The 10,523-nt window shown below is 45.6% G+C and overlaps 1 protein-coding gene across 1 annotated transcript in view; it reads left to right on the top strand.

Annotated features, from left to right (window-relative positions):
* Positions 1–1,013: 1,013 nt before the first annotated feature.
* Positions 1,014–10,523, top strand: part of USP13 (ubiquitin specific peptidase 13) — a 121,905-nt gene continuing 112,395 nt past the window's right edge. The window contains exon 1 of the mRNA XM_030862988.2: positions 1,014–1,220. Coding sequence (XP_030718848.1) covers positions 1,053–1,220 — 168 coding nt within the window. The 5' untranslated portion in view covers positions 1,014–1,052. The remainder of the gene's footprint in view (positions 1,221–10,523) is intronic.

Raw genomic sequence — 10,523 nt, 5'->3', positions numbered from 1 at the left:
ACTATTTATCCATTTCATTAACTGGTAGGGATCACTGGTATCCTGCCCTTTAAGTTGGGTGTAGGTAGGGAAGCTCAATGGAATTGAACCTGTATTTTAAGAGTTTTTTGGAGAAAATGAGAGTATGCTGTGAGGCATGCTCTGTTTGCAGATTATTACCCCGTATTCTCCCCAACCTAACCCTGTTTATTATTTATTTTGAGGAATTGGACGTGCAAAGGTAGGGAAGATGCATGTGTGCACGTAAGATCCCAAATCAGTCAGTTGAATGCTGAACGCGGAGACCTCGAATCTCGCAGAAGACTTTCCAAAGGTAGAGAAAAATATACCCCTGCCCCATACGTAAGAAAAATCTGTATTATTGGAAAAATACACATCTATCCTTCCTGGATCCTACTCTATTCTCTTCTAACGAGATTTAGATGTTAAAAAAGTGAGGAATGAGGCTTAGTGAGACTAACACTGAAGTGCAAAGAACAAATTTAGATTTGGGCCCGACGTTAGGTTCTAGATTTGCACCTCAAGTTCCACCCCTACCCAATCAGGGGCAGTCCCCGCTGTTATCCTCAGATATTTTAAAAGCAAGCGGTTTTTAAAACCTCAAATCCTGCTCTTTGTGTTGGTTGCCTCGGAGTTGTCCCTTCGCAGCCTAACGATTTACGGTAGAAAACACGGAGGTGGTGCCCCACCGCAGCATGCTCTCGACTTCCGAGTCTGCGGCCCGGGGTCTCGCCCTCCGCCCCCGGCGCCCAGCCGGGCCACGGCGCAAGGCCCCTCTCCAGCTCCCCCTCCCCGCGCGCTGCGGCTGGCCCTCCCCAGCGCCCCGCCTGACGCTGCAACTGGGCCGGCGATTCGCCATTGGATTAAAAATAGCAGCGTCCCTTCCACCAGCCCGCCAGTACGCGCAGGCCCCCCGTGCCCGCTCCAGCCCCGCGGCCCGCTCTCTCCACCCTTCCCGGCTCGGCTCCAGTCGCCCGCGCAGCCAGCCGCCGCCGCCGCCGCCGCCGCGGGCGGACCCAGCGCTCCGCTCCGCTTGGGTGCGCGCCGCGGCCATGCAGCGCCGGGGCGCCCTGTTCGGCATGCCGGGCGGCAGCGGCAATAGGAAGATGGCTGCAGGAGACATCGGCGAGCTGCTGGTGCCCCACATGCCCACGATCCGCGTGCCCCGGTCCGGGGACAGGGTCTACAAGAACGAGTGCGCCTTCTCCTACGACTCCCCCGTAAGTGAGGCTCGGCGGCGCCGGCGGCGCCTCGGGGGAGGGTCGCGGTGCGGGCTGCCTGGGGCGGCCGCGAGCAGCCGAACTCGGCGGCACGTGAAGCGGGGGGAGAAGATGCGCAGTGGCAGCCGGGGACCTCCTCGCCGGGCGCCAGAGTTGGCTCAGGGGCACTGCAGTTCAGCAAACACTTAGTGAGTGCCTACTGGGTGCCCGGCGCTGCATGCCCCAAGGCTGCTGAGGCCAAAGACTGGGCGGCCGCGGTGGCTTGCTCCGCCAGGCTTCTTAGGCTGACAGGGCCCCAGTACCTAGAAGCTTGCCCAAAACCCCGCCACCGTTTGAAAGGTAGATCGAGTCGAAGAGTTCCCTGATCTTAACTGTACGTTGCAGATGGTTTGCGTCCTCTTTGGGGCGACAGCGGAGGGCGCGTAGGTGGACGAGATTGATTCCCCCCTTCTCTTTCCGGGACCGTTTGCTTTGCCCAGGGATTCCCACTCCTGGTCAATTATGATTTACTCTCTGAGCTTTTCTCCCTCCACTTTAAATTTCTCCCCACTCCTTTTCTTTACGTCAGAATGTCAGAAGAAACCTTCGGGTGCTTACACTCGGGCAGCAGAAATAGGGGGTCTGCTGGATTACTACGGTTTCCTTAAGCCTTTCCGCTTCTTCCTCTAAATGAGTCACTTTGAAATGCAATAGTATAAATTATTAAAAGTTCAGTCGCGAGTCGTGACCTCAGAGACTGGAGGGGGAAGTGAACACGCATCACTGCCTTCCACCTAGGGCTGTTGGTGGTGTTTTTCACCAGGTTGTATGTGTAAGTGTGAGAAGGAAAAGGAGGGTGAATGTCCCTTTCGGGAGTCAAAATGGGCTTCAAAGTGACTCAGCTGTCTGGCGTTTATCATGTCTTTTTGAGGATCAGGTTATTTTTATCCACCCACTTTAGAGCTCATGTGTCACTGGGCAGATCTCAATGCAAAAGGGAGGTGCGTGGATGGAGGGACTGAGGTAGGTTTCACAACAATAGTCTAACACATTTTATTCATATTATGTATTGTTGCGGAAAAAAAACACAACCAAATGAGCGGCAAATGTTCCAAAGTATCCTTTATTATGTTGTGAGTTGATTTCAGCTGATTTCAAAGCCTTTTTGTTTTGTATACACTGAAGTCCCAGAATTAGTATCCTCTGTGATATTTAATTTTTCTTTTTTGTTAATTCCAGATCATTTGGGGGATAAACATCTCATTTGTTCATTACTTATTTTTTTCTTTCAAAAAGGTCTGTGTAGAGTGGAATGAAATGGTTATATTTAATACTTAGCGTATTGTGATCACACTAGTTAATGTGACGGTCAGCAGTGTCATTAAATCCTGTTATCCACAAAGTATTTGAAAATGCCATTTTCAGATTTTGTGTCTAGTGTTGGGCAGGTTTCCACTAATAGCTTTTAAAGGTGGAGAGGGATGACCCTAATTAATTTAAGCCATCTGCAGATTGTGAACTCCAGGAAGAAAGTAGCCTAATTCTTTCAGGATAACACATGTGAAGTGCGTAAAACTGCTTTTTCTATGTTTGATCCGGGTTACTCTTCAAATTCTTCTTACGAACTTTGTTATTGGAAGTCTTTGCCGCATTATAGTGTAAGGCAGGTGTGAAAAAAAAGCTTATTATTTTTTTAATTCATTTATTTTTTTGCGGTACGCGGGCCTCTCACCGTTGCGGCCTCTCCTGCTGTGGAGCACAGGCTCCGGACGCGCAGGCTCAGTGGTCATGGGTCACGGGCCCAGCCGCTCCGCGGCATGTGGGATCCTCCCGGACCGGGGCACGAACCCGCGTCCCCTGCATCTGCAGGCGGACTCTCAACCACTGCGCCACCAGGGAAGCCCAAGCTTATTATTTTAATTCACTTCCACAAATAGTTATTGGGAGCTTACTGTGTGCCAAACGCTATTCTAGAAGCATCTTGTCCAGTGTAAACTGATGATTTCATTCATATCACAGTACTTCTTTGGGGAAGACTAGGCTTATTTACAATGCCGGTGCATCAGTCTATTTCCTGTTTCAAGGGAGGAAGAGAAAGAAGGTTTTATAACAAATTATATTAAAGCACAGTGCATGATAATTCCAGATCTTTCCCTATGGTCCTTAACACTTCATCATGAACCCCATAAGGGTTCTTGATCACCTACTATGTGCCAACTCATACATGCGTGGCTATAAGAACCATACAGAGCAAAATCCATTGGTGCCAAACACAGCAGACTTTAATCCACCAGTGCTATAGGACTGTGGTAGACAAAGGACCAAAACCATTTGAGTGGAAAAAATAGTCATCCTTGCATTGGATACTTTTGAAGATGGTCTTAGATAAAGATGAATAGAAATAAATAGGAGAACAACATTCCAGCTCAAGTAACAGTTCTTCTGGGATGGGTGAGGATTGTTTTTTCACCTACCAATCTGGTTTCATCCCAGGCCCACCTTCTCACCTCGACCTGTAGGTTCACCTCTCCATAACTTGGTTCATCTTGCAAGATCTGTGATGGGACCTTCCTGGAGAATGGGGACTTTGTATCTTTGTATTCCCAGCAGCTGGTGCAGCATCTGGTATATATGCCAGGAACTCAATGAACGTGTAGGAGATATACAAATTATCTGTGGTTACAGGTTCTGAAAATGGTAAGGATACAACATATGGGAAACATTGGGAAAGGAATCATGTGGGGTTATCATGTAGAAAGTGGTTACTTTGTTGTGGGGACAGATGTGAAAGAGAGAGCCAGACTGGCAGGGTTTGAATCCCAGCTCTGTCACCCAGCTGTGTAACTTCTCTGTGCCCCAGTTTCTCCATCTGTAAAATGGGGACAATCATAGAACCTACCTCATGGAGCTGTTTTGTGGATTAAGTAAATTAATATGTAAAGTGCGCCTGGCCAATTAGTAATCACCATAGGAAGAAAAGAAAGAGATAAAAGAGAGTTAATCACATGTTGTAAGCCCAGGTGTTTGGTTGTCAGTGGTTACGTAGAAAGTTTGGTGTGGTTGAGTGGGGAAATTGGTTCATACTTCTGCTCACAAGCCTTCATGAACCACCATGTAAAATCTACTCTCATCTCCTTAGTTATTGAGCCCTTCCTTCATCAGAATGTACCTTGTCCCACCTCTTCTCACTTTCTAGGTTGTCAGCTCTGGGGAGTCCAGTCTCTGGGTCTTCAGTGTGTTAAGGCTCATTTCCTTTCCTAGGACCACCTTCCTCTATTTGTCTTCTGCTTCAAACTTCATCCTTTCCTCTGAAGCCTACATTACTTAGGGTCTGTGTCTTATAACACAGCAGTTATAGTCTGTCTTCTATAGTTTGCCATCATTTTATTTTCTTTTACCCATTGAACTTGTAGTTCTAAAACATCTACTTGGTACGAAGCATGAGGTAGGAGAGGAGCTGGGCCACTCTGGTGCTAATTATGCCCCTCCCCACCTGTCTGAGAGTGGGGAGCTTACCTTATGCCCTGTCTCAGCTGGGGTCAACTGAAGACTGAGATAAGGGCTTTGGTACAGTCTGTTTATTTTGGGAAACAAAATCCAGTGGGAAAGGCTTTGAGATCATCTACTTGTGGGAAAATATGAAATTGTGATTTACAATATTGATATTGTGATTTACAATAAGGAATATATATTTGGTCTTTGACCCTTTTCCTGGCACAGAGCTCCTAAAACTCTTGGAATTTCCCAAGTGATAAGAGCCATGAAGGTGTCTTTTGTTATCCTTAAACAATCCCCTTTCAACCACACCTGAGTTTGCGCTAGGGGCTTTTGGAAAGCTCCTAAGAATGGGCTGGTTGTCAGGGGAACCAACTGAGTGATTTGAAGGTAGGAACTTACAGCCCCTCCTCACCTCGGGGGAGGGGAGAGGAACTGGAGATAGACATAATCGACAGCGGCCAATGATTTAGTCATTCTTGCCTATCTAATGAAGACAACAACAACAAAAATCCCTGAACTGTGGGGTTTGGAGGGTGCTGGGAGGGCACAGGAACACCACGCCCCATTCCCCATACCCTGCCCTGCGTATCTCTTCTTCTAATTGTTCACTGGCATCCTTTAACATCCTTTGTAATAAACTGATAATCCAGTAAGTAAGTTGTTTTTCTGAGTTCTGTGGGCCGCTCTAGCAAATTAATTGAACCTGTGGAGGGGGTCGTGGGCACCTACTATTTATAGTCAGTCCTTCAGAAGCACAGGTGATAACCTGGACTTGCAACTGGTGTCTAAAGTAGGGGGGCAGGGCTTCCCTGGTGGTGCAGTGGTTGAGAGTCCGCCTGCCGATGCAGGGGACACGGGTTCGTGCCCCGGTCCGGGAAGGTCCCACATGCCGCGGAGCGGCTGGGCCCGTGAGCCATGGCCGCTGAGCCTGCGCGTCCGGAGGCTGCGCCCCGCAACGGGAGAGGCCACAACAGTGAGAGGCCCGCGTACCGCAAAAAAAAAAAAAGATTAAAGTAGAGGGGCAGGGGGAGGCAGCCTTGTGGGACTGAGCCCTTAACCTGTGGAATGTGATGGTGTCTCTAGGTAGTGTCAGAGCTGAGTTAAATTGTGGGGTACTCAGTGTCTACAGAGAGATGGAGAATTGCTTCCTGAGGGGTCCACCCTGCCCCTCACATTCGGTGACCAGAAGTGAAGTATTCTGTGAATAGAGGAGCGACACAGGAGTGTACTTCTGTCTTTTTGTCCTTCCTTCTACGAGTACTTATCGATCTGCCTGGTACTACCTCAGACATTGCTAATAATAATAATGACAGCTAATATTTGTACAGAGCAGTGGTTCTCAAAGTGTGCTTCCTGGACCAGCAGTGCCAGCATGTCCTGAGAACCCGTTAGAAATGCAAATTCTTGAGTCCCATCCCAGACCCACTGAGACAGATACTGTGGGATGGGGTCTAGCTATCTGTATTTGAATAAGCTTTCTAGGTGATCCTGACTCGTGCTAAAGTTTGAGAGCCAGTGATGGGGCACTTGCTAGTTGCCAGGCAGCATTCTAAGCATATATTTATTCATATATTCACTCATGTAATCCTCACAACAACCTTATGCTGTATATTATTATCATTTTGCAGATGAGGAAACTGAAGCACAAAAGTCACACAAACTATAAGTGGTAGAGCTGAGATTTGAATCCAGGTTATCTGGCTCTAGAATCTCTGCTTTTTTATTCTTTATTTATACCAATTTAACCATGTTAATTATACAGTTCAGTGCCATAAGTACATCCGCATCGTGTGTAACCATCACCACCATCCATCTCCAGAACTTTTCTATCATCCCAAACTGAAATTCTATACCCATGAGTCAATAACTTCCCTTCCTCCCTACTTGCAGCCTGTGGTAACCACTGTTCTGTTTTCTGTCTCTATGAAGTTGCCTATTCTAGGTACCTCATATAAGTGGGATCACAGAGTATTTGTGCTTTTGTGTCTGGTTTATTTCACTTAGTATATCTTCAAGAGCTTCATCCATGTTGCAGTATGTATCAGAATTTCCTTCCTTTTTTAGGCCAAATTAGAGTCTATATTTTGTATAGGCCACATTTTCTTTATCCATTCATCTGTCAGTGGACATTTGGGCTGTTTCTGCCTTTTGGCTATCACGAATAAATCTGCTGTGATCAGTGGTGTACAAGTATCTGAGTCCCTGTAGGGACTGCTCTTTACTATTGTGCTGTGTATGCTGCCTTCTGGGCAGTGAGACTTGCTATCATGGTGTTTAGTTGTTTCCCAGGGGAAAAAAATAATTTAATTTAGGGTCTATGTGGAAAAATCCTCCTCCTGATGGATAAGCAGATATAAGATAGTAAAGCAAAATTTAGGAACTTACAGATTGTTTTTTTTTTCTCTTGGAAGATATAAACTTAAACTAAGTCTAATTGGTTTCACATATCAAAAGTTCCCTTCCAAAATCAACTAACTAAAAAGTTGTTTTACAGCAACAATTCTCAAGCTTTTTGGCTCCTTTATACTCAAATATTTTTGAGGACCCCAAAGAGCTTTTATGTGGTTTCTATCTATTGACATTTACCATATTCGAAATTAAGACAGAAAAACTTAAAACAATTTCCGTTCCATTAGCTTATTAGAGTGATTATGTCATCGGATGTCACATAGACTCTGAAAAATGCTCATGAGAGCATGTGAGTGATAAAGGCAAATGAGTTCATTATGAAAATAGTTTTGACCTCCCAGAACACTTGAAAGGTCTTGGGGCATCACAGGGTTCCCAGGCCATACTTTGAAACCAAAGTTCTAGAGTTTAGGCAAGTACAACTGGTTACTCCAGTGACATACCCCACCTGCATTGAGGTTTTTGTGGGTTCACATTTTCACATTGTGGTGATTGAATAATTTATTGTTAATCTTAGCGCAACCATAATGTCATATTCCACACATACATTCTTCTTAAAGCAAATTAAAATTTAGAGAATTTGACTCCTTTTGAAAACAATTGCACCTACTTGGGCTCAAATTATTGGCTCTTTTAGAGATGAAAATTCTTTATTCTTTTGAATACCAGCTTTACTGTAGGATCATCCGGCTGGGCTGTTTCTTTGGGGAACCTTACATTTTAGCATCCTGATTTTTTTCCTTTGACCACGGGTTAGGAGACTTCTGTCATCTATTGCCTGGAAACTGAAGACTTGTCTGCCAGGACTCAGGGGAGCTGAGCAGAAGAGGATGAGGGTGGTCTCAGCATATGGGTATAGAATACCAGCTGGATATTGTCTCTTGGTTCTCAACCCTATCCCTGTTTTGCTAAGCCTTCTCCCATGTTGCAGGAGCTGGGAACATGGACACTGCATTTCCCAGAATCCTTTGATGGCAGGATTCTGATTTTGGTTCTGCCAGAGAGATTTGGAAGGCGAAAGAGAAGGAGAAGCCACTATTGCTATTGCACAATTCACAATGCAGATGTGAGATTTTCCAGTCAGCTTCTGAATGTCCTTCTGGGACTCAAAGACACATCAGTCATGGGGGAGCTGGGATCATCTGTTCAGTTGCTTATGATGCTTGTGCATCCTGATTTCTTGAACTTGAGTGGTAGTTTCTCTGACCTTGGCTCTCATAGCTCTTCCCATGATTCTGTAAGCCTCTAATTTCCTGTAGTAAATCCCTTCCTGCCTGAAATACCTAGAATAGTTTGTATTTTCTAACCCGTTCTGTACTGATACATGTACATTACACATACGTGTCTAATTCTCCATGTATTATGGTACCCCTATTCTTAACTTAGCCCATTGACCCACAGACCTGAATCCTTTGTTTTTACCTGCTTTAGAGAATAAATCAGTAGTTTGCTGGTATGCAGGAGGGATTTGGGGCGCTGAGTGGTACCTACATAGATTTTCAACCTTTCCTCCTTATTTTAGCTCCTTTTTACCCCAATTTCAGAGTAACCTGGAGTTTTCTGGAGTCTTTTGGAAATTCTAGGGTGTAAATCAGATAGAATCTTGGCTTTTCCTCCTGCAGGGATAGGATTCGGCTTTATCAGCTCATCTTAGTCTTTTTAGTGCTTACCCATCTACAGCACAGTTTCCAGGTTTGTGGTTTATGTTTTAAAAAAATCACTTAAGTGTTCTTTTATTTGGGTTTCAGAAAGGGGTGAAATTGACATATGTATGTAATCTGCCCTATATACCCTAGAGTCCTGCTTTTCTAATCTAATAATCAAGAAGTCACTTGCTGGCTCTTTTTGGGAGCAGTTAATTACCCTTTAAAGTTGTGTCATTTTTAGAGTCTGGGAATGTAAGAGATGCTGCTGATCCTGTCAGGGAGCCTTTGGAGAGTTTGTATTCTCAGCTCACGTTGAACCTGGACATCGATGCCTCTCTGAATTCTCTTTTCTCTCCACTACATTCTTCCTGTGGACTGGAGCTCAGTTCAAGGTGCTGCCATTCATTTAGTGCCCCAGGCTGGGAGATGTACAATGCCATCCACTCTACCTCCCTCTCCCTCTCTCTCTTTTTAAACAGCTGTGTAAAATACAACAGAAAATTTACCATCTTAACCATTTTAAGTATACACGTCAGTGGTATTAAGTACATTCCCATTGTTGTGTGCAACCGTCACCACTCTCCATCTCTGGAACTCTTCATCTTGCACAACTGAAACTCTTTCCCAATTCAACGATAATTCCCCATTCCTCCTTCTTCCCAGCCCCTGGCAACCACCATCCTACTTTCTGTCTCTGTGAATTTGACTGCTCTCTAGGTTCCTTATGTAAGTGAGATCATACAGAATTTATCCTTTTGTGACTGGCTTATTTCACTTACCTTGTTTTCAAGGTTCATCCATGTTGTAGCATGTGTCAGAATTTCCTTCCCTTTTAAATCTGAATAATAGTCCATTGTATGTGTACGCCACATTCTGTTTATCCATTCAGCTATCAGTGGACACTTGGGTGGCTTCCACCGTTTGGCTATTTGAATAATACTGCTGTGGACATAGGTGTATCCCTGTCTCTTTTATGTCATTTTCCATTAGTGACCAGGTTCTGGCTTGGCCTCCTCTCTCCTTCTCCACTGCCAGGGCTCAGGCCCTCATCACCTCTTGCCTGGATGGACTCTTGCAGAAGCCTCTTAACTGACCACCTTGCCTCCCTTTTATCTGTCACATTGCACTCCCAGTTGTTTCTCTAGAACATGGGTCTTATCATGTCTTCCCTGCCTAGGAATTTTCAGTGGCACTGTTCAGACTTTTCTAACAGAGCAAACAAGTCAATTTACCACGTTGATCCAACTTTCCTTGCCAGTGTTGTCCCTTAGCACCTTTGTGTTCTTCAGATGCCCCATGCTTTCATCCCTCCATACGTTGGCCTGTGCTTGGAATGGAATGCCCTCTCCCAACCCCTCACCCCCTGAAAACCCCACCGATCCTTAAAAACCAGCTCAGGTGTTCTCCTGGGGGCTTCCCCACACCCCCCCAAGCTGCGTTAGAGAATTATTTTCCTGTGCTTTCAAAGCACTTTGTCCATCTCTATCGTGGTTGGGATACTGATTGTTGAAGACACAGAATAGCTGAGGTCTTAGAGAATTAAGGATTGAAAACTGTGCCGTTTGGGAACCTGTGCTAGTAAGGCTTTATCTTTTCTGTTTTAAAAAAAATCATGAGCATGCATTTTGGAATAAAAAAGGTTATTAAAAATAACCAATGCTGGGCTTCCCTGGTGGCGCAGTGGTTGAGTCTGCCTGCCGATGCAGGGGACACGGGTTCGTGCCCCAGTCCGGGAAGATCCCACATGCCGCGGAGCGGCTGGGCCCATGAG

This window comes from Globicephala melas, chromosome 4 (assembly GCF_963455315.2).
Source record: "Globicephala melas chromosome 4, mGloMel1.2, whole genome shotgun sequence".
Lineage (NCBI taxonomy): Eukaryota > Metazoa > Chordata > Mammalia > Artiodactyla > Delphinidae > Globicephala > Globicephala melas.
This window is presented reverse-complemented; position numbering and strand designations above follow the sequence as displayed.